A 25,921-nucleotide genomic window follows, 5' to 3' on the forward strand; every position below is an offset into this window, starting at 1 on the left:
TTAAATTTGTAATGAAAATTTTCCATATATGGATAGGATTAAAGAATAATGCTTGGGACCCCCTTTTGGGGGTCACCCCCTCACCCCCCCTTTGCCACGTGGCAGGAGGTGATTGGTGGAGCAAGAAAAAAAAGAAAAAGAAAAAGAAAAAGAAAAAGAAAAGGTAACTAATGAGAGAGAGAGGGGGTCAAAGGGGGTGGGGAGAAAAAGGGGGATGAATCATTACTCTAGGATCAAAATACTTGATTTAGTTGATGTGATGTAAGCAAAAATATTTCAGAAGACTCCCAGTGGATTGCAAAAAAATAAAAAAAATAAAAATAAAAATAAAGGTCTTCATATGGCCCAGTCAAAGTTTGGTGTATGGTACAGGTTGGTGGCTTATACAAATTTATTGGAATACTTTAATGTTAAAAAAAAATTAGAAAAATTAAAAAAATAAATTAATTAATATTTGAATTTTATAACAAAATAAATTTTAAATTTTTATTTATTTTTAATCTATCATAGTAAAACTTTCAGAATAATATATTTTAGTCATTAAAATTAATAAAAATATATATTTTAGATATTTTCTATATACTTACATTGAATTTAATGGGTAAAATATATATATATATATATATATATTTTAAAAATTTTACTTAATAAAAATAAGTAAATATATATATATATATATATTTGTAATTTCATATATATATATATATATATATTTGTAATTTCATAATTCTCTTTCTCTACATGATACAGTTTAAAAATTTGTAGAAATAATAAAATTTTATACCGACACCGAATAAATAGCTGGTGAATTGAGAACTTAAATTAGATTACATTATTGATCTTTATAATTACATTTATTTATGAGTATTGTTATTCAAAATTAAAAATTAGACTTAATTTTTAAATTCTGTAATGTGGTAATCAATTAAAATATTAAAAGTAACACTCTCTTTCATATATTCTCTGATCATCAATTAATCATATCACTTCCACATTATTAACTTTAGAAAATAAGTAACTAATGGGTGTCTATATCATTTTCCTTTATTTATATAAAGCACAAAGACTAGAAGCTGGTGATTCACTTTTATACAAGTATAGCTCTTTGCTTTTGTTTTCGAGGAAATATCATTTTGACCCACAAATTTTCATGTGTCCTTTAATTTGATTTTCAGACTTCAATTAATATTAATTTTACACTTAAATTTTTAAAATTTTGATCAATTTGACTCCTACTGTCACATTCCGTCTACAATTGGATAAAATGTACTGACGTGCCACCAAAATTCATTTGGAATTTTATTTTACCCCACAAATTATACCTTAAGAATCAATTTGCCCTCCAAATATAAAAAAATTAAATTTAAATATTTAATAAATAATTTTATTTATCTCAATAATGAAAAAAATTAAATTTTAAATAATATATACTTTACAAAAGAATAATAAAAATTCTCATTTAGAATTATCTTGAAACTACGAAGCATGGGTAGCTCGACAAACATGTTGTACTTGTACCAGGTACTGACCGAATTTTGAATTTTTTTCCAACTCAATTTTGAAATTACTTTTAATTGATCAATTCTATTAAAATTAATTTGTAATAAACTAGCTACAATTGCTCTCTCACACACGCATAGAGTAGCCAATAAATTTTTGGTTCAATAAGTTGCTTCGGGATTGACTCGAAATAATTTGAGACCTATGAAGTGTAGGTATGGATGTGGGTATTGGTATTATACGATACGGGTATATCGATACGGTAAAATTCAAAAAAAAAGAGTAAGGTACAGGTACGACTTAATACGTTTATAAAAAAATATTTGTTTTTAATTTGAAATAACACAAAAATTGATTGAATAATTTAATTTGTTAAATCTAACATACAATTGACATTTATTACCAAAAATACAGGTATAAAATAGACCAAAATTAAATATCATTATATTTACAAAAGATAAACACAAAACTAAAAATGAAAAAGAAATTTAGTAAAAGAAATTTTATCTTTATAGTAGAAGAAAATGTTGTTTTGACTAAGATACGACACGAATTGAATATATACTAGATATGTCTTGGTATGCCAAAAATTAAGAAGTAAAAATTTGAGTATGTCTTTTGTGTACCCAGTACGTATAAAGAAATATCATACATCGGTAAGTATCCGGTACGGATTGACATGTTTGTCAAATTATCCATATTTTATGGTCTCAAGATAGTTCTAAATGAGAATTTTTATATTTTTTATTATTTTTTTTTCAAAGTATATATTATTTTAAATTTAATTTTTTTTATTATTGAGATAAAAAATTATTTATTAAATATTTAAATTTAAAATTTTTTATATTTGGGAGACAAATTGATTTTTAAATTATAATTTTGAGGATAAAATAAAATTTTAAATAAATTTTGGTATCACATCAATACATTCGGCATAATTATAGACAAAATGTGACAACAAAAATCAAATTAATTAAAATTTAAAAAATTTAAATATAAAATTAATAGTAATAAAAATTTGAAAGCCAAATTAAAAAATACGTGAAAATTTAGCCTTCGTTTGACATAAGTTAAAATGAGATTTTTTATGACTAAAATAGTCACAAAAAGACAAAATAAATTTTTTAGCCCAATGAAACAAAATGTAACATTCAAACCATGATCATTTGATTTTTTTCTCATAAAAATTAAAAAAACCAAAAAATTTACCCCAAACACAACTTTTTAATCCAAAACTAAAATAATAAAAAAAAAAAGAAAAAAAAAAAACCAAAACCAACTAAAAAGTCAAAAAAAAAAAAAAAAAAAAAAAAAAAACTAATCCACCTCCCAAACCAGCCTAAGCCAAAATTGAATTTCCTCTTTGTTTCATCTTTACCTTTACTTTTGGCATTGCAATTCTGCCTTCAATGTTTCCTTTTGGATCCAAACTCAAGAAGCCACTTGCTCCTTCTGCTACTTCACTCTGAAAGATCTTTCTTTTCAATTTTTTTTTTTGGATCGACACCACCACCAACCCATTTCAAGATTCTCCTGCAAAACTCCCACAAAGTCTTTCCTGATTGAACTCCGTCTTCAGAACACAAAATTTGAGAGATGCGAAAGAGAAAGGCAGAGAAAGAGAAAGAGGAAGAGAGAGAAAGAAAGATAAAGAGATGGAAACAGACAGAGGGATTCGGGAGGGAGATGGGTGAAAATTATTCTGTCTTGGATAAACTGAAGTATCTAATGATCAGTAAGGCGTGCAATTTGACAGCAGATCAGATAGATCATATCGACTCCTTTTACAATCGGCTAAGATTCCTAGCAATCATTCTCAAGGATATGAACGAGAAGCAGCAGCAGCAGCAGCATGAGCTGAACCATGAAGCTAAAAACCTGCCGATGCAAATTTATTATGTGATCTGCAAGACAAGACGACTCATCCTTTTTTTGATGTTCATTTTCCAGGGCAGAGGAACATCAACAACAACGGTGACAGTTTTTTTGATATTTTAATTGGCACAAATATCATGGAAGAGATTAAGACGATCGAGGCAAAAGTGGTGCAGTTTTATGACCAGATATATCAGATCCAACTCCTCCTACATGATGATGAAAAGTCTTTCCATCATGGAGTCCACTCGTCAATATCAATGGAGAACAGAACCATGGTAGAGGAAGAAATTACTGTTGGCTTTGATGATGAGGCGTTGACTATAAAAGAGCTACTTGTTGGAGGGAAGAAGCAGCTACAAATGATATCAATTGTTGGGATGCCCGGACTCGGTAAGACAACTTTAGCCAGAAAACTGTACAATGATCCTTACATCACACACTACTTTTATATTCGTGCATGGACCTATGCTTCTCAATTACCCAGAAAAACAGATATGTTGTTGGACATTTTACGTTCTGTTAATGTTGTCTTTACCAATAAAATTAAAAACACGAGCAATGAGAAGCTACGCGAAAAGAAAATTGAAAACATGAGCAATGAGGAGCTAGGCGAAACGTTGTACAAACAATTAAAAGGCAAGAGATATCTCATTATCATTGATGACATATGGGATATTGGTGCCTGGGTCGATCTTAAAATGTATTTCCCCAATGACAACAATGGAAGTAGAGTTATGTTCACTAGTCGCCTCAAAGAGTTGGCTATGTATGCCTCACCTGATTGCCATCGTCATTGTCTGCGTTTTCTCACTGAAGAAGAGAGTTGGGAGTTATTACAATGGAAGGTGTTTCAAAATGAAAGTTGCCCTCCACCAGAACTGATTGAAATTGGGAAGCAAATAATGAAAAAATGTGAAGGTCTTCCACTTGCAATTGTTGTAATAGCAGGACTTCTTGCAAGGGACAACAAGGCACAAGAGTCGTGGAAACAAGTTGCCCAAAGTGTAAGCTCATATATTGTTAGTGATCCAAATAAGTACTTGGACACACTAGCACTGAGTTACAATCACTTGCCTCGTCACTTGAAACCATGCTTTCTGTATTTAGGAGCATTTCCAGAAGACGAAGAAATCCCGGTGCAGAAGTTAATTTGGTTATGGATAGCTGAGGGGTTTATACAAAAAATTGGGCAGAAAAGCTTGGAGGAAGTAGCAGAGGATTACTTAATGGATCTAATTCAGAGAAGTCTGGTAATTGTTGCTCAAAAAAGGTTTGATGGTCGAATTAAAGCATGCCGTGTGCATGATTTGTTGCGTGATTTATGCTTGAAGAAAGCCAGTGAAATTAATTTCCTACAGTGGATTCACAATTATAAAGACGCTTCTTCTTCTTCAAGTAACTACGAAACAAATTACCAACGCCGCTTGTGCATCCATTCTTCCTTCTCGGAAATATGTGGTCATGTTCTCTTAGAGTCTTATTCCCCAGTAGTTGTTCAATCATTATCGTGCTTCAGAAATAAGTTTGAGAAAAGAATTAGTTACAACAACAATTTGTTTGGTGATGTGTGCTCGTTTATTTGTCGGACCTTCACACTTCTTAGAGTGTTGGACATATGGTACATCAATGCCTTTTCAAGAGAATTAACACAACTTGTTAATTTGAGGTATTTGGCAATTAATTTGAAAGATTCCTGTGAATTACCGCCATCAATATCCTATCTCTCAAACCTTGAAACACTTATGATTATTGCTGCAGAATGGAGTGTGGTTATTCTGCCATGTAACATTTGGAGGATTCCAAAGTTGAGGCATCTTTATGCTAAAGGAGGAGCCAAATATGATGTGTCTTTATGTTCTAAAGTAGAAGTAACTGATCACAACCATCCCTCTATATTAGAAAACCTACGAACTATCACAAACTTAAACCCTTGTGGATATGTTCAGGATTTATTGGCAAGAACTCCTTTTCTTACAAAGCTCGGAATTTGTGGACATCTGTTGTTAGATTCAGGAAAATTTCCTAATCTAGAATGTTTAACACACCTTGAGACTTTGAAGCTACAGAATGAGTTATTGTACCCAACCAATTTCCGACAGGTCAAGTTTCCTACAAATGTTAAAAGGCTAACCTTGAAACTTACGGGGATAGAGTGGGAGGAGATAACAATCCTTGGGATGTTGTTACCCAACCTTGAGCTTCTCAAATTAAAACAGGATGCTGGCTGGGGAGAACAATGGGCAACAATTGATGGTGGGTTTCCTCAACTCAAATTCTTGAAACTGAAGCAGCTCAATGTTAAGCAATGGATCACCTGCTCTAGTCACTTTCCAAGCCTTCAACACTTATCGTTGGAAGATTGTGTAAATCTCAAGGAAATACCATCTAGTTTGGGGGATATACTCACTCTGCAGTTGATTGAGGTAAACTTTTGTGGTTTCTCTGTTGTGGAATCTGTCAGGAAAATTAAGGAAGAGCAGGACAGCATTGGAAATAATTGGCTGAAAGTGCTGATTAGGGAATCTACGTTGAACCTGAATCCAAGGATAATGTTATGTCTAAGAGGTGTGTTCTTTTTATATTTATGTTTAATCTTTTCTTTTCTCTATGATATTTCTCATTTTAGATTCAACCCTACATCAAATAAAAGAATCTATCTTGTGTATATGTATAAACTAGCATAAAACTGCACGGCCTTAAACAAAGAGGTTTTAAGTTTAAGATTCCTGATATTAAGATTTTGTAAGATAAAGGACATGCAATATTTTCATAATAGTTGGGGTCCATTAACATTTTCATAGAGAAATTTCGGCACAAAGAAATTTCATTGCAGAGAAATTTCAGATTTACCAAGAAATTTCACAGAAAAATTTCAACTTCACAGAGAAATTTCAAAACTTTTAGATAGAAATTTCAACTCGTCTTAGAAATTTGTCACAAAATTTCTCTGTAATGAGCTGAAATTTTTCTAATAATATTATTGGGGGACATTAACTAATAAAAAAAATAATATATTGGACCTCTCCTACAACCAAAAGTTGAAGAGGGATGTTTCACTAATTTTTCCTTAAAAAAATAGTTAAAATTTAAAAGAAAAATATAGTTGAGATTATGTGAATGAGTTGTATAATATATACTTTTATATTAGATTTTCTCGAATGACATTACGACTAAAATTTTTAATTTACAATTACATAATAAAATTCATTTAAAATTGGTTAAAATCGAAAATAAATCGGAGAATGAAATAATTTTTTTTTTAGAAAGAGTAGCATTGACGCCTTTCCCCAAGCCAATCCAAAATGAAGTCCTCTCTAACGTGCATCAAGCTCCACCTCTAATCATTTGACTCCTCTTGTTAACCACTTCCAACTCCTATATCTAGTTCCGTTCCCTAGACACACTCTTTTATTCCCCTGCCCCCAATAACCCTTACAATTTTCAATCCTTCAATCAACCTCTATGTGAACTTTGTCAGAATCTATACCAACTATATTCTATAGTCTTTATCCTTGTTAACTAAACTAACCCCTTGTATATAATCTCATCGAATGGATTGTCTTTTATGTAATTTATAAAAGCATGCGATGGTTAGACATGTGGTGCAAAGTTAAAATTAGATCAAATATTAAAAATATGATGAAAAATCTTAAATCAATTAGAAAATGTGAATAAAAAAAATCTCATTTCCATGGGGTTCGAGTTTGTCTTATGTTTTGTACAAGTCATTTCTTGAGTTTGATGCAAGTTTTTTATGTGTGTCAAACTTTCATCCAAACGATTTGAATATATAGTGCAAATCTTTTTAGTTGCCCCACTGATATGCAATTCTCTTAAAATATAAACCCAAGATCAGATGTAATTTTAGTTATTCACAAACTAAATATTACGACATTTGTACCAACTTATCTTGACCGAATTCCATTTAATACCTTTTCTTTGCCCGATCCAGCACTCTAAACAAACATTTTTTACTTTTTAGTTTGAAAATTAATTAATTTAAATATTCTAGCTATAATTATATATATATTGGAGAAATCAATCTATACATAATTAAAAATATAAATCTATAAATATTGTCTGAATGTATAAAGAAATATTTTGACATAAATCATTTTGTTAACCAATTAATGCCTATCTCATGGATATATACATATACAAGAAGATAAAAACTCTAATTTGACCTTAATATCATTGGTCAGTGTAATTTCAGAAAAAGGAGGGGATGTCAGTGTAATTGTGAGAAACCTCAAGGGAGGTGACTGTAATTTGTCCCTATAAGTTTTATATTTTATATACATATATTTAAGATAATTGCATAAGATACTTGACATTATTTGAATAATAATTATGCTACATTTGGATAATGATTATAGGAAAAATAAAATAAAATAAATTAATATATAGATATATATATATATATATATATATGTATTTTTACTATCATCTAATTCATTTATTTCATATTCTTAACCCAACCAAAACAAAAAATAGTTTCTTTCACTTTTTTTTTTTATTTTTTATTTTTAAAATTTTAATTTAACTAAGCATATAGCATTTTATGTTTTGTCATTTCATTTTCATTTTTTATTTTTTATTTTTTGTAGACATTTTTGGAATCTGTAAAATATAAGTATTGAATAGCAATAAGTATGGAAAAAAAAAATTAATGATCTTGAAAAGGTAATTCAAAAAATTATCAAAAAATAAAGTGTATGGAGTATGTGTGTGCTTAAATTTGACCGCATGACCAATACTCTGATCTTCCTCTTGGAATTCTAGGAACACAGCTGTAGAACAGGCAATCTAGATCCACGTTTGCACAATTAGAAGAATAACTAAGTTGGTTGCTCGTCAATCGGGAGGACACTCCGATGATAAGTCAATAAACTAATGTCTCAATAATATTTCAATAAAGTAACGGTTACTCAAATTAACACACATAAATTCACATACCTCTCACACATAGGGGTGCCTGCCTAGAGGTTTCCTCCTCTTAGAAGTAGTGATCAAATTAAACACTTATTCCCTTTTGGAATAATACAACATCAGGATTCATTTCTCCTAGTTGGGTTAGGGTTAACCTCTGAAAAGAATCCTAAATACACCAAACCTAGGAGTCATTCATTCACTATGACTCTTGTCTTTCACTAAATACCTCGGCCAATCACATTCCTCCGTGTGGCACTTCAGGCCAAGGTCATGCCACGTGGACATGTCGAAAATCATGTCTCCACAACTGGCTCCTAGATCCTATCACCTCAGTAACCACAACTAAGGCTACTGAAGATAGAGTTGTTATGACAACTATAACACACGTACAAAACTATCATAAGGATGTAGGATAGCATACTAGCAGTACACAATCCTCTCCTCTATAACAAACTTAGTTAGAATCTATAACTAATCTAGAGATAGTTTGTTTTGTTTCTATATCTACATTGATCAAAGACATGTATGTGTAGTTGAGTTCATAATGAAATAATAGAAAATATTTTTTTTTTCTTTCTGTCTCTCTCTATTTTCTTCATGGTATCAAATTGAATTAAAACAAGAGGAACATTGGAATTAGTATTAGACAATACAGAAGGAAGGTTGTGACTCTTTGAGACACAACAATGACTGCAAAAAGAAGAACAGTCTTTATGAGAAAGGGAAAAACCATAAGTTTTAGCTATATGATGAAAAACATCTAAAGAAGGAGCCCTAGTCTCTTATGCCAAGTAGCTGCTGGAGAACTAATACTAGAAAAAGCGTGAAATGGCTTGGGTTGGGACTAGGTCTAGATGTTATAGCCTAGCTAGTTGGCCCTTCAGAGGTGGTCAAGCAGCCTGCTGGCTCAACCCACAAGCAAAAAATAGGAAAAAACTTTATTTAAAAAAAAAAAGAAAAAAAAGAAAGCCCAATCTTGATTTGTTGGGGTTAGCCCGTGGTCCACCCCGCTAGCTCATCGGCCTAGGATTTTTGGCTCTGGCATGGCACGGCCCACTAGAAAAAACCTATTGAGCTTAGCCACATAAGAGTTTGAGCACCAATTTTGCGAGTTGAGCCAGCCTGGCCTGAGTGTACTCATAATGCAACTTGTCTTGTTATGACCTACCATCCTCAAAACTAATGAGTAAGTTTCCTCCTGTGATGGATATATTGATTTGAGTATATCAAGTGAGCACAGGGCTGGGATAACTATGCTCAAACGAAGTTGATGTTTAAACAACTTACTGAATCTTTTCTTCTAATGCATCTGCTAAATATAATATTCGGAAAAATGAGTAGTACCCCTTTATCAATATTGTATTGGCTATTTGTATAAAAAACAATACATTTTTTTTTTCTTTTTCTTTTTTTTCCCCCATATAATTTAGTAAATTTTCAAAATTGTTTCAATTTTTTGGAAACAAAAATGAGACACCAAACAATTTTTTTGTTTCCTGTTTTCAAAATATTTGTAAAACATAGACAAAAGATTATAAACATAAACATTACCAAATGGGAGTTTAAGAGCTTAACCTTAAAAAAATCAGGAAAGAGTGGGAGGGGATGTTGATCCTTGGCTTGTTACCCAATCTTTGTTGAGAAGTGTTGATCCTGGTAAGTATTGAATATTAACCACTCGACCATAGATCCTGTTAAGTATTGAATATTAACCACTTGACCAGGATCCAACTATAAATACATAGTTCTCTGTATCTTGGTTGTATTTTTTTCCCCTAATCATTGCAAAACCGCAGTGATCATGGATGTATGCCTAATTTTGGGATGAACCACCTTCAATCTTGTGTTTTTGTGTGTCCGTATGATTTATAATTCCTATTTTGTTCCTTTCTATTTTCATGTCTTACCCATCCTGATTAGGTATTTTGTATGGGCAACAACTCTCCAAAGACCTTGATCTAAGTAGTGGAAAACTGTGGACTAACCTGTGAGCTCGTGCATTGAAACATCTTATAATGTTATGTCTATTTTGCTGTTTCTATTTTTTGTCATGTTTTTTTTTTTCTTTTTCTTTTCTTAACATTTTTCCCCCCTTCTAACATTTCACACAGGTAGATTAATGAGGAATGCAACTTCACAATGAATTTTATTTTCCTCGAGTTAAATTTCATTGTTTTTGGTAGTACTCGTATATCATTTGGCTGAAAATGTAAAACCACTTTTGATAATATGTTTCAAGCTCAAGCCTAAGCTTGAACTTCTGATTCTGTGGCTCCCCCTCCCCCTCCCCCCATGTTCTGAATCAAACAGAAATGGTGTTTTCAAAGGTGCTATCAGAGAAAATGTACCAATTAGAGATTGATTGTTTGATTGTGCTAGAAATTGTTAGTTAAGTGTGCTTGTATGTAATGTAACTGTTTGTGAGTGCTTGTCTGTAATATGTAACTACTGTTGTGAGGAAATTGTTGGAGTATTATTCTATGACTTGTTTACTATCAAAATATAAAAATGGAGTAAAGTTTGTGACTCTCAATTCACATGGTTTAAGCAGATTTACGTGTTTGGTATGGCCAGCCACTTCAACTGGGAGGAACAGAGCATTTGAGTTAACAATATATCTTTTATTCTTCATATAGGTTGCAAATAAGAATTCTAGTAACCAAGAGAGCCTCAAATTCATTTTAGACTACTCTGGAGAAATCAACCAAGCTTTTCTTAATTTAATTATTATGCCTAGACAAGCTTATAGACTGATTCAGTGGTATTTACCACCTGCAGGGGGAATCAAGATGAATATTGATGGTTGCAGGACAGCTGGAGGAGGAGGCTTTGGTGGACTGCTTAGGGATGAGAGAGGAGCTTGGGTGTGTGGATTCTACGGCAAAATGCAGATGGTAACTAGTCTAGAAGCTGAGTTATGGGCCTTATATAAAGGACTGACTTTTATTCTTCAAAAAGGCATAAACAATGTGCTCATCGAAACTGATGCGGCCGAGGTGGTGAAGCTGATGGAGGAACCAATTGAGAGCAACTGCCCTTTCAGAGACTTGGTGGAGGATGCCAAAATACTCTTAAGTGATTGTGAGTGCATCATTCAACATATCATGAAACAAGAGAACTTCTGTGCGACTGCCTTAGCCAAACTGGGTGCAGACCAACCGGAGGACATGCTGGTGGTGAATGAACCACCAGCTGAACTGAGAAGTTGCCTTATGGCACACATGATAGGGGTCTAAAGGGAAAGGGCTTAGCCTTCCCTCTGTTTCTTTCTTTCCGATGTAACCAAAAAAAAAAAAATATAGGTTGCATACATGAAAAATTGTACGGTGATATACACACCATGCATTAGTAGTTTTGAATGGTGATATACACACAGAAAATATTTACAATTTTTTTGCATAGAGTGATGTAGCATATCGTGGTCTCTCAATTTAAAAACAGAATTGTCATCATTTGTGATCTTGATTTACGAATGAGTAATGTTATACAAACAGATAAATTAGAGGTACAGTAGAAATATTTCTATGGCTTTGAAACTAGACATAAGTAAGGCCTGTGATAGAGTTGAATGGCCTGAAGACTATTATGAGCAAGTTGGGATTTGCAACGTTGTAGATCTAGTTGATTATGGAATTTGTTTCCATTGTATCGCACTCCTTGCTGATCATGGGTTCATTGTTCCATCTCAAGGGTTGTGACAAAGGGGATTTGTTATCTTCGTTTCTTTTTTTCTTTTTTTTTTTATTTTGTACTTGTGATGAAGGTTTGTTGACTATGTGCAAGAAGGCAGAGACTAGGAAGGAGATTCATGGGATCTGGGTGTGTAGAGGGAGCCCTTCTATAAGACATCTTCAGGTCTGCTAATTAATGTTCAAAAATCAATGATGGCAAAAGATTAGCTTAGGAGGGAGCTTTTTAGCTGATCAAAAAGAGCGAGCTCTTTAAATTTGTCATAGATAGGGTTAAACAGAGGTGTCCAGAATAGAAAGATAAATTTTTACCTTTTGTGGGGAAGGAGGTGTTACTTGGGTCGACTGTGTACACTTTTTACCCACTTTTACAATGTCGTGCTATAAACTGTCTGATATCATTGTGAGCATACCTATCTCAACTGTCTAATATCACTGTGAGCATACTTATCTCAATTATGAATGCAGCGGATTGGACTTGGTTTGTCATAGCAAAAGGTGAGTATAATGTTGGTTTGGGTTATGAGGTTACGGTTGGAACCATAGAGGAAAACAGTTGTTGAGGTTATGGAAGGCAATTTGAGCAATCAAAGTTCCTGCAAAAATTCTGATATTGATGTGGAAATGTTCTCTTAACAATTCTACCAGTTAAAGACAGATTTTGCACAAGAAAATGGCTGCAGACAATGAATAATGCTATACAAAAAAATTATATGAAATTTCTGTATAAAAAATTATACGAAATTTAAGTTGTTAATGAAATGCATTAATGTTATGTTAATAAAATTTTTAACACCTACCAAAAAAACATAGCATTTCGGTAAAAAAGAAAAATAAAGTCAAAAGGGAGAATGTTGACAAAAAATCTTACTAATGCTACCACACATCGTCATCTCACCACCACCACCAATGCAACTACTAATACATTTCATTCCTCAAAAAATAAAAATAAAAAATAAAACTAACACATTAGTTTCAAAGTTACAATCAAACATAAAAATAAAAATTAAAAATTAAAAAATGTAGAAAGACATTTTGATTGACACAAACGGGGCGTAAAACTATATTTTGTACCCGTAATTGTCAAAAACACATGTTGTGTGGCTATAGAAAAATCCAAATTAATATTTTAATTTTCTATCTTTCTATTACTAAAAAGTATATCATACTTGTTGGACAATCTTCACTGTATTTAAAAAGATTTAATTCTGTTGTGTACAAAACAACAACAAGAATAAAAGAAATAGAGAAAAGGAGAGAATTTGTTTGATTACAAAAAACAAACTTGAAATAAAAATAAATAAATAAAAAACAGATTTTATTTTGTTACAAAAACAAAATTAAAATCTGAATAAATAAACAAATAAAAACAACACTGAAAGTAAATTAAATAACTTACTTGATTTAATTTCTTCGAATTATTTATCTGATCAAGTCTAGTGTTTAACACTGTGTCCTTAAGACAGATTCGTCCTCTCCACGGTGCTTTCAGAATTCGGACGTCTATCTCCCAGGATGAAATGATCTACCACAAACAATAGCAGCACTACTAATTGTTTGTCTTACGAACACACTAAGTGTTTACACTCTTTTTTTCGGAAATAAAACGCAGCAAGATGAAGAATAGAATTAACAGAGGTGAAATACGAAATTTCTGAATGGAAAACATCAAATGAGGGTGGTATTCAACAATTCAAACAGATAACAATTACGGGAAGGGCCCTGTTTGGGTGTGCACTAATTCCAAAACAGTTTATTTCTGTTTGAAAACGGGAAGGGCCTTGTTTGGTTGAATTCTGGATTTTATTTTACCAAAAAATAAAATTAAATTCAAATGTTTTTTGCCCAAAAAGATTAGAAGCCCAACCCAACCACGCACCCGCCCGACCGGACGGCGGCGGCGCGCGTGTGTGGTGATTTTTGGGTCTAATGGGTCTAGCACATTTTGCCCATAACCTCTCCCTCTAAAACACTTGGGTACCCCTTGGGGCACACCCCAAGTATCTCACCCTAAGCCTTATAAACCCTTTCAAAACTTCCCACCAAATCAATGTGGGACAAGCCAATTTACAACCTTAAGGAATTTCCACCAAAACTCCATTTCTATGGAGCACACTTTGGCTTCAATTTCCCATTCACTCGGTAATGGTTTTAAGCAACCAAATATACCACGTGAATCACAACGCGGTATAGAACGCGTTACCACTTTGACCCGAGTAAATTGACACTCGGGGCCCACCTAAAAAATAGACCGAACTTAGGAAAAAATTCTGGTTTTATCCAGAATTTTATAACCATTTCCAACAATCCCCCACATGAATGGAATTTGATGACAACGGAAATGCAACAATATGCAGACTTTAACGAAAGAGTATAAGTCGAAAATATCTTGCATCAGGATAGGTAGTTTTCGGCTTTGAACATTCCCTAGTGATAACCTATCGGACTTACTGGTTAACCAATGGACGCGATGCCTTGAATTGTTCAGCCGTTTGTGTAAGCCAAGACAATAGATTTCACACAAAATATCTTCTAACACATCGTGGTTCTCACTGTTGTGTTCATTTTGGCCTTGAACGCACCTGGTTTTCATAAGTGTTTCTAGAGAATTTAGCCACTTCATTCTCATAGAACCGGCCCCAGTTCAACACTCATATAGGTGATTCTTATTGTGAGTATCTCTTTATACTCGTCTTGATTTTATGCCTTAATCAAGATATAAGTAATCATTAAAAGCAAAGCTTATCCTTATACCCCTGCAGACAACATATGTTGTAGATATCACTCTCACCATAGGAATGGGTAGGAATTTTAATCCCTTGGTGATTTCTGGCGAGCCATACATAACTTAGTTGTCCCTTTGAACTTAGTTCTTGGGATCTCCAGTTATATAAGTAGGGTTACCATTATGACGACTCTTATGTAATAGGCTTTAATCCCATCCCCTTCGATGAACTATACACTAGCTCTTTTGTCAAACCTTTTGTTAACGGATCCGCAATATTCTCTTTAGATTTTATATAATCTATTGAGATTATTCCGTTTGACAACAATTGCCTTACGGTATTATGTCGACGACGTATATGTCGTGACTTACCGTTATACATGTGATTCTGTGCCCTGCCTATTGCAGATTGACTATCACAATGAATGCAAATAGCTGGCACAGGTTTTGGCCACATTGGAATGTCTTCTAAGAAGTGACGAAGCCATTCTGCTTCTTCACATGCTTTGTCTAAAGCAATGAACTCGGATTCCATTGTGGATCGTGCGATGCAAGTTTGTTTTGTGGACTTCCAAGAAACAGCAGCGCCTCCTAGAGTAAAGACATATCCACTTGTGGATTTTGAATCTTTAGTATCCGATATCCAATTGGCATCACAATAACCTTCGAGTACTGCTGGCTCTTGGTTTTGAATTGAACAGGTATGATACCTGTTGGGTTTTGAATTTCAAACAGATTCAACAATTCAAACAGATAGCAATTACGGGAAGGGCCCTGTTTGGGTGTGCACTAATTCCAAAACAGTTTATTTCTGTTTGAAAACGGGAAGGGCCTTGTTTTGATGTACAGAAAATCCAAATCAGTTTAATTTGAATTCTGGATTTTATTTTACCAAAAAATAAAATTAAATTCAAATGTTTTTGGCCCAAAAAGATTAGAAGCCCAACCTCGATCGGACGGACGGACGGCGGCGCGCGCGTGTGGTGATTTTTGGGTCTAATGGGTCTAGCCCATTTTGCCTATAACCTCTCCCTCTAAAACACTTGGGTACCCCTTGGGGCACACCCCAAGTATCTCACCCTAAGCTTTATAAACCCTTTCAAAACTTCCCACCAAATCAATGTGGGACAAGCCAATTTACAACCTTAAGGAATTTCCACCAAAACTCCATTTCTATGGAGCACACTTTGGCTTCAATTTTCCATTCACTCGGTAATGGTTTTGAGCAACCAAATATACCACGTGAATCACAACGCGGCATAGAACGCGTTACCACTTTGACCCGAGTAAATTGACACTCGGGGCCCACCTAAAAATAGACCGAACTTAGGAAAAAAATTATGGTTTTATCCAGAATTTTATAACCATTTCCAACAATACTTTCTACTTTTGAAAAAAGACAAGTTTTGCAAACAAAAAATTTATCAATACTATCACACTATGATAGTCATCTCACCACCACCAACAGCACCAATACAACTACTAATACATTAGTTTCAAAGTTGCAACAAAATATCAAAAAACGTAAAGACATTTTGACTAAAACAAATGTTATGTGGCTATATAAAAATCCAAAATTATTATTTTAATTTCTATCTTTCTATTACTAAAAGTACATGACACAGTATAAAATTTAGGAAAATAAAAATTGATATCGGCCTTGATAATAGTCGATTGACAACTTAAATTACATTGATCTTTAAAACTACAAATTTAAACACAGATTAGGTGCATTATATTCATTCAATAAGGGATATACAAAGCGCGACAGCCATTCTAGATATCAATGAGGTTAATTGGAGTGCAGCACTTTTTATTGCTGAGCTGCTGCCATTGTTCATTTCTGCCAGCACTCCGGCAACTGCAATGTACACAAACCCGCCTGCGGTGAATCCCTGAAAACAAAAATAAAAATAAAAACAAAAAAAACACATTTGGATTATTACTAATGCTAAAGCATATGATACCCTCAGCGTCAAAATGAGCTTGCTCGGATCATTTCTTGAAGATTTTTTACCTCAATCAAAGATGATTGTCCTGGATCTTGGCCTATGAATAAAGTTTGTGCGGCAATACCAGCAAAATATGATTATTAATTCTTCAATTGTTTTGGGGTTAGAAAATAAATAAATAAAAGAGGATTCAACTTGCCATACTGAGACAGTACTAACCAATGTTGTTCCTGCTAGTGCCACCAGTGCTGATAGGAAATTGATAAAGAGAGCTTTCGAGACACTGAAACCGGATCTTACCAAGATTCCAAAATCACCTATCTGCAGGGTTTAACAAAAGATATAGCACCGAAAGGAAATTACATTTATAATTAAAATATGGAAAGTTTTTAAAGATGAAATATAAGATTTAGTGTTGCCTAAAGTATGATTATATTCTAATGTGGCGCTGATAATGACAAAACATAACTATGCCAACATGGCAAATTCTTAATGACTTGCAACAAAAATATTTCAACAAAATTTAGATCAAATATTTCCTTTAAGATAAATTATGTTAACATGTGGACTAATAATATGAAGTCTCTAATATCATGCTAATCACACTATGAATGTCGTTATGGGTAAAGATCATGAACTACACACATGTACCAAGTCCAATAATATGAAGTATCTAATATCATGCTAATCACACTATGAATGTCCTTATGGGTAAAGATCATTCTGCACTTTTGATGTAAACATAAAAATAACGGAAAATTGCACCAATAGTTCATATACTTTACCCCTTGTGTCATTTTGGTTACGTAATTTCAATTCGCTCAATTTTGCACCTTACTTTCAAGTTTTTTGTCAATTAAGTCCAATTGAAAATGGCCATTATGATTTGAATGAAATTTCACACGTAAACAGCATACGTCAGGTTTTCAAGGGTAAAATAGTCCTTTTGCCCATAACCCATCCAACTTGGTGAGTTACACCTGGGTGCCTCTAAATGCACCTCAAATTTGTTGTTGGGCATCCCATTTCTTTGAGCATCCTAATTCCTAAATTCAAATTTTGTTCTCTTTCTTTGAGCACCCTAGTTAACACCAAATTTACCTCCATCCATCCCAACCCCTCACCTTCAACACCACCACCACTGCCGCCCCATCATCTCCGACATCATCTCTTCTTCCCTTCCCACAGTGCGCAGCGACCTCCCCTTCCCTCCCTATAGCCCGACGCAAGCTCCCTTTGTTACCCATCAAACGTAACCCTAAACCCCCACCTCCCCAATCGTGATCTCCCCTCGATTTCTCTTTCCCCACCTCCCCTCTCAATTTCCTTTTCCACTAGCTATCGTGACCGCCGCTACCCCATGCGATCTCTACAAATTTGGTTTGGAGATCTGTGTCCTAACCACCATTATTTATTCGGTGGAATACGTTTGAACCACCATCATTTGTTCAGTGATTGTGGTCTACATTTGTACCACCATAGTTTCTTCGACAATAGTTTGAACTAGGGCTACAATTTCTAATGAAGGGGAAGGAAGCACGGATAGGGGAGAGCTCTAGGGTGGGTGTGGCTGGCGACAATGGCATCTGGGTGAGGAAAAAGGGATGGGCGATCGCTGGAGTGGGGTGGAGAGGGGGCATAGAGCATGGGGAGTGACTGGGGGGGTGGCGGGTGGAGTTGATGAGAGCAGAGAGGGAAGTTGGAGAGGGAGAGGGCTCAGGTGGCTATCAGAGCTGCTAGTGGCACCAGCTAGCTAGGGTATAAGATGGTTTAAGGTTTAGGAAATTTCATTTAGGGGGTATAATGAGGTGCATTTAGAAGTTGTAAGATTTCTGTATATTCAATTAAGTTTTAGATACAAGAATACATCAGTATATATAACAATCCAAACCCTAGAACTGAAAAAAGGAAACAAAATTATATGCTCAATCCCTAATATATACAGAATATATATACTATCATATATACATAAACCTAATATTCTCACACCCCCGCTCAAACTCAAAGTGTTTTAGTAAAAAACATTGAGAGTTTGCCAAGAAGAACCTGAAACCGAGTAGTGGTGTAAGTTTTGGTAAAGAAGTCAGTGAGTTGTAGAGTCGAAGAAACGAAAGGAAGCGAGATAGAGCCAAATTGCAAATGTTGACGGACAAAATGGCAATCAATCTCAATGTGCTTCGTCCGCTCATGGAAGACGGTGTTATGGGCAATTTGAATAGCACTGCGGTTGTCACAGTAGAGGGAGGTCAAAGAAGACTGAGGGATACCCAAATCAGATAAGAGACAACGAAGCCAAACAATTTCAATAGTAGCATCAGCCATAGCAAGTTACTCAGCTTCGGCAGTAGAGCAAGTAACAACAGTTTGTTTCTTGCTTTTCCAAGAGATCAAGGAATCGCCAAGAAACATACAGAAACCAGACGTAGACTTGCGATCAGTAACATCAACAGCCTAATGAGAATTAGCATAGGTCACTAACTCCAGAGAGGAAGTAGATGACAATAGTAAACCCTGAAATATAGTACCTCGAAGATAGTGAAAAATCCGAACCAATGCAGCCCAGTGCATGAAGCAAGGAGCATAAACAAACTAGCTAACCACATGAACAACATAGGCAAGGTCAGGACGAGCAACCGTCAGATAGACTAAGCAACCCACGAGCTCTCGATATAAAGTAGGATCAGGCAAAGGAACACCATTAGTAGTGTTAAGTTTCACATTAAACTCAATGGGGGTATAAGCAATCTTAGTGTCAGTAAGACCAGCACGGTGAATAATTTCATTAGCATACTTGGCCTGAGACAGAAAGTAACCCTTCGGAGAAGAAGGCACCTCAATACTAAGAAAGTACCACAATGGGCTCAAATCCTTCATTTCGAATGTGCGGAAGAAATGCTGCTTGACCTCAGAGATAGCAAAAAAATCAGAACCAATAATAATCATATCATCCACATACAATAATAAGCCAACAAAACTAGTAGAGGTGTGGAGAAGAAACAAAACAAATTCCTGGGCAGAAGGATGAAACCCAAGCTCAATAACAATAGTCTGAAAGCGATCATACCAAGTACAAGGAGATTGCTTCAGACTACACAGAGCACGCCGAAGACGATAAACCTATCTAGAGGAATGGTGAAGGTCAGGGGGAGGACGCATGTAAACCTCCTAAGCAAGATGACTAGTAAGAAAAGTATTCTTAACATCCATCTAATAAAGAGGCCAATGACGAACAGCAGCGACAGATATCAAAGTACGGACAGTAGTCATTTTGGCAACAGGGGCAAAGGTCTCCTCATAATCATAAGCTACGGTTTCAAATGAGGGGGAAGAGAGCAAGGCTAAGGGAGGGTTTTGGGGTGAGTGTGGTTGGTGACAGGGACAGTAACATTTGGGTAAGAAAAGTGGGGAGGGGGGGGTGGAGGTCTGGGTGAGAGAAAAAGGGATAGGGGATCGCCATAGTAGGGTAGGGAGGGGTTGCAGGGTGAGAGTTGGAGAGGGTGATAAGAGGGTGCGGTGGTTGTTAGAGCTGCTAGTGGTGCCAACTAGCCAGGGTAGAAGATGGTGGTAAGGTTTAGGGCCATTTGGTAATTTCATTTAGGGGTATAATGGGGTGCATTTGGAGGCACCCATTATTTGATTGGACGGACTGGATAAGGGGGAATTAGAATCCGTTGGACTTGAATCCTGTGATTGTGAATCCCCCGGACTATTTGGTTGGATTGGATATGTATCCCGTGTTTGTTTTCTCATGGGATTAGATGTCTGGAAATTACTATTTTTAGTGAATCCATTGTTTGGTTGGACGGACTGGATAGGATAAATGAGCAAAAGATTATTTTACCCTTTTTTAATTGTTTACTAAGTAATAGCAATATTAAACATATTTTTAATATTTTAATTATTTTTAGCTAGATTAAATAAAATTTTATTTTATTTTATTTTTTACACAATTAAATAAATTTATTTTTTAAAAATAAAATAAATAAAATATCAATAAAAATATATGTTATTTTTTAAATTAAATTTTTATATAAATTTATTTTTAAAAATAATAATAATTAAATAATTAAATAAAATAAAATATCTATTAAAATTTAAATAATGAAATTAAACAAAATTTTAAAATAAAACATCAATAAAATATTTATAAAAAATTATTTAAAAAAATTAAATAAATAAAACATCAATAAAAAGTTAAATAAAATTATTTTATTTTTAAATTGAGACATTTAAATTTTGTTGAATTTTACTAAATATAATACATAATTAAATAGTAGAAGGTCAAAATGATCATTTCACCACCTAATCCCAACAGTAAATAGTCTGATGCAAATTGTCCCACCCCTCCTAGGATTGTTTTAGTCCCTCATATGAGGGATATGGAGTCCAGCCGAACTCTATGTCTGGCGGACTAAAAATTCAATCAAACGATGGACATCCCCCTCCATGGGAAAAGCAATCCGTACAGTAAATAATCCCCCCCTAATCCCCAATCAAACACACCCTTACTTAACTAATTCAAAACTAATATTATATATATATATATATATAGAGAGAGAGAGAGAGAGAGAGAGAGGAGGCAGCTGGTGGGGTTAAGGAAGGAAAAGGGCTTCAAGCAATAGAGAACAAGGGGTTGAGGATGGGCGCAACAAAGGAGAAGCACGCTGCGACGAAGAGGCGGCAATCACTCCTTCTGGCAGACGCGAAGATCTTGAATGACGATATCAAAGGCAATCTCAATCAATCTCCTTCCTCTCTCTTCTCTTCCCCCTCCATCCTATCTATCTTCCCTCTTTTCTTTTTTGTTAGAGATATTAAAAGTTAGTTAACGTTACAATTCATCTAATCAATATAGATCCTTAACGAAATTTGACATTCTTTAGACAATTAAATTTTATTAGTTAGTTTAAAATTATTAAACTATTTTTGTTTCAATAGAAATTTTTTCTAGTTTTCAAATAAATACGATGAATTATTTTATTTTATAATATTTTATATTTAAAAAAATGCAAAATTTCACTTTGTGCATAGCACAGGTTTATTGCTAGTATATGTGAATAAGAAGTGAAAATTCAAAAAAGAAAAAGCTGAGATCACTACAAAAAATTCATTTTTTTGCGACGGTATTTTACCGTCGCCAATACCAAAGAAGCCGTCTCAAATGTTTTTTTGCGACGGTAAATTGCCTTTAGCGACGGTAGTAGGGGGGTCGCAAAAGACGGGGTAGCTAAAGGTCTTTAGCGACGGTAAACGCCGTCGCAAAAACATTGGCGACGGCAAAGATGCCTTTTAGCGACGGCAAAATGCTGTCGCAGTAAAGGTGTAAAAAACTGAAGTTTTTGAGACGGCAGTAAAATACCGTCGCTAATATGGTTATTTGCGACGGGAAAATACCGTCGCAAAAGGGTTTATTGAGACGGTAAAAAATACCGTCGCTAAAAATGGTTATTTGCGACGGGTTTATTACCGTCGTTAATACTATTATTTGTGACAGAAAAGTAAGCCGTCTCTTAAAATATTATTTGCGACGGTGATAGTACCGTCGCTAAAGGCCTTTGTTCATATGGCCAATATCATTGGCGACGGCTATGCTACCGTCGCAAAAACCTGTTTCTAACAAAAAATGCAATTTTAAAATTATTAAAAATATGCAAATTACCTGTATTAAATAAAAATAACTAAAAAAAATCGATAACTATATAATAATATAAAAATTCCTGTATATAAATAAAATTTCATCCTTAATTAAAGTACTCTTCCATTCATAACAACATATCATCAAAATTATCCAACCACATAATTTTACAAAATACATACATAATGTTGTTCACAAATCTAAATAATGTAAATCAAAAATAAAAGTTTTCTTCATAAACAAAAGTCCGTCGCAATCTTCACACAGCTGCATTCCACAAGAAGCAAACTGCTACTCAGGAAATATCTGAAAATAAAAAATAAAAATAATTAGTGACAATATAATTATGTATTAATATTTTAATTAAAAAAAAAACATAAAAAATTATTTATTATATAATTACAAAGATAGTTAAGTAAATAATTTTGGCTAGATAGAAATCCGACTCTAACTCCCAAACCAGAAACCCGATTCAAGTCTCATCTTCTCCCACAACTCTCTCGTGCCTAGGCGATCATGTGTGCTAAGTTTCGTGCTAAACCGACCCCTTTTGGTGATTTTGGAGCGTCAACATCTCGAATTTAAGTTTCTTAAGGAACTAATTTGCCTAAACCGAAATATGGCTCTAACTCCCAAACCGGGAAACCGATTGGAGTCCCGTCTTCTCCCACAAGTCTCTCGTGCCTAGGCGGTCGTGTGTGCCAAGTTTCGTGCTAATCCGACCCCATTTGGTGATTTTCGAGCATCAACACCTCGAATTTAAGTTTCTTAAAGAACTAGTTTGCCTAAACCGAAATATGGCTCTAACTCCCAAACCGGGAAACCGATTGGATTCCCGTCTTCTCCCACAAGTCTCTCGTGCCTAGGCGGTTGTGTGTGCCAAGTTTCGTGCTAATCCGACCCCATTTGGTAATTTTGGGGTGTCAACACCTCGAATTTAAGTTTCTTAAAGAACTAGTTTGCCTAAACCGAAATATGGCTCTAACTCCCAAACCGGGAAACCGATTGGAGTCCCGTCTTCTCCCACAAGTCTCTCGTGCCTAGGCGGTCGTGTGTGGCTCGACGGTCATCCATGGCCTTTACTCGATACCGAAACCCATTCATTATATACCCGTTGAACCTCCTTGCCAGGTTATGAGGACCATTTGCCAATACAGTAATCTCTTCAGAAAATGTGACATCACTAGTCCTTCGCAAAGTTTGAACCTATTTTAAATAATAAAAATTGTAAAATTTAAAATATAGTTCGACTTAGGTAAATAGAATATGTAGATTTAAATACATACATGTTCCTTGAACCAAATGTGAAAAGTTTCAAAATGTTCACGCCGAAGCTGATGATCGTCAACACGAGGCATTTTGACCTTAAGTTCTTCAAGGTGTTTGCTGTGTAAATTGAATTTTTATATAAAAACAAAATTTGGTTCAAAATTCAATGGAATATAATAAAATATTGAGTGACTAACATAACTTACTTTATGAATGGTTGAACCGCGGCTGTATTGAATAAGACATACCGATGAGTTTGTACCAAAGAAGTGTTATCAAGATAAAAGCTTGTGATTTCACCAACAGCACGACCTAGATTATCATCACCACTGTAGTTTCTCGTGGGTCGATTAGATTTAGTTTCCACATCATTGAGATATTGTGCACAAAAATTCATGCATTCTTCCATAAGATATCCTTTAGCAATTGAACCTTCTGGACGAGCTCTATTACGCACATATTGCTTCAAAGTAAGAAGATACCTTTCAATTGGATACATCCATCGAAATTGAATCGCTCCACCCAATAATGCTTCGTCAACTAGATGTATAGGCAAGTGCTCCATTATATCAAAAAAAGCAGGAGGAAATATTTTCTCTAGATGACAAAGTGTTACGGCGATACGATCTTGAATATATTGCAAATCTGTTGCACGATTGACTTTGGAACACAATTGTCTAAAGAAATTGCTCAATTCAATCAAAGGTTCAATTACATTCTTCGGTAACGATCTTCGAATGGCCAATGGAATTAGTTGTTGCATCAGAATATGACTATCGTGGCTCTTAAGACCCCCAATACTTCTATCATGTAAGCGTACACGACGCGATATATTGGATGAATACCCGTCGGGAACTCTAACTTCCTTCAATACTTTCAAGAACAAATCTTTCTCATCCTTGGTCATCGTGAATTGTGCCGGTGGTAAATAAGCTTTATTCGACCCTCTTAATTGCAAATGTAGGGGTTTTCTAATATTCATTTCTTGTAAATCACGCCGAGCATTAACACCATCCTTCGATTTTCCTGCAACCCCTAATATTGTCCACAACACATTATCACAAACATTCTTCTCTATATGCATCACATCAAGGTTGTGTCTAATTAGATTGTGCTCCCAATATGGCAGTTCATAGAAGATACTCTTTTTCTTCCAGCTATGGGTGCGATGTCCAACTTTCTCTTTCTCTACTTGTCTCCTATGCCTCTCCTTAAGGTCATCCCTCTTGTATTGGGTTAAAATACCCTCAGATTCTAATTGTAGCAGCATCTCAGTTCCAGACAACAATTTGGGTTTGAATCTGACTTCCCGACTACCATCAAATGATACTTTATCCTTTCGGAATTTATGGCCATTAGGTAAAAATCTGCGATGACCCAAGTATGATTGTTTCCTACTATGCTTCAACCAACACGATGTAGTTTCTCTATTGCAACAAGGACATGCATATTCGCCTTTAGTACTCCATCCTGACAAGTTTGCATATGCAGGAAAATCACTAATTGTCCACAGTAAAGCTGCATGCATTTGAAACATTTGATTTGTTGATGCATCAAATGTGGAGACACCGTCATTCCATAGTTCTTTCAACTCCTCAATCAACGGTTGCATATACACATCAATCTTGTCACCAGGTCCTTTCGGGCCGTCAATAAGCACAGATAAAATTAGAAATGGTTGTTTCATGCACATCCATGGCGGCAAGTTGTATGGAATGAGTACAACAGGCCAAGTGCTATGAACTATGTTCATCGTCCTGAATGGGTTAAAACCATCAGATGCTAAGCCAAGCCTTACACTTCGGTAATCATTACTAAAGTCAATATTCCGACGATCAAAATCTTTCCATGCAAGGGAGTCTGCAGGATGCCTAAAGACACCGTCATTAGTTCGTTCCTCTGCATGCCATCTCATTAACTTAGCCATCTTGGATGACATAAACAGCCTCTGCAACCTTGGCTTTAAAGGAAAATACCTCATTTGTTTTGCAGCTATTTGTTTGCCACCGTTGTGAGGACCATTTGAACCACCATTACCATTTGATTTCCATCTTGAACTGTTGCATATGACACATTTATCAAGATTTGCGTCCTCGTTTCGAAACAACATGCAACTGTTGGGACATGCATCCCATGTCTCATATATGAAGCCCAAATCTGTTGTGACCTTTTGAGCTTTATAATATGAGTCCGGGAGTTTCACACCTAACGGGAACGCCTCATTCAATAACTCAAGCAACATGTCAACAGACTTGTCTGTCCACTGATTAAGCACCTTCAAATGTAGAAGCCGAACAATGAATGACAAAGCAGTGAACTTTTGACAACCCGGATACAATTC

General features: G+C 34.8%; 1 protein-coding gene, 1 long non-coding RNA gene and 1 pseudogene across 2 annotated transcripts; 1 reads left to right on the forward strand and 2 right to left on the reverse strand.

Moving 5' to 3' along the window:
* Nucleotides 1–2,976: 2,976 nt before the first annotated feature.
* On the forward strand, nt 2,977–11,827 carry LOC145801905 (putative late blight resistance protein homolog R1A-3). The gene is made up of 2 exons (XM_082893725.1): nt 2,977–5,943; nt 11,089–11,827. Exons 1-2 carry the CDS (start codon nt 3,513–3,515, stop codon nt 11,544–11,546), a joined length of 2,889 nt encoding a protein of 962 aa, XP_082749851.1. The 5' UTR covers nt 2,977–3,512; the 3' UTR covers nt 11,547–11,827.
* A 4,477-nt stretch (nt 11,828–16,304) lies between these two features.
* The window catches only part of LOC145802247 (IAA-alanine resistance protein 1-like), a 59,929-nt pseudogene continuing 50,312 nt past the window's right edge, over nt 16,305–25,921 (reverse strand).
* Nucleotides 23,376–23,842, reverse strand: LOC145803099 (uncharacterized). The gene is made up of 3 exons (XR_014345205.1): nt 23,787–23,842; nt 23,598–23,697; nt 23,376–23,517 (listed from the first exon to the last, which is right to left on the reverse strand). It is a non-coding gene; the product is annotated as an uncharacterized LOC145803099 (long non-coding RNA).

Source organism: Camellia sinensis, chromosome 11 (genome assembly GCF_055761805.1).
Source record: "Camellia sinensis isolate YWXY chromosome 11, ASM5576180v1, whole genome shotgun sequence".
Taxonomy (NCBI): Eukaryota; Viridiplantae; Streptophyta; class Magnoliopsida; order Ericales; family Theaceae; genus Camellia; species Camellia sinensis.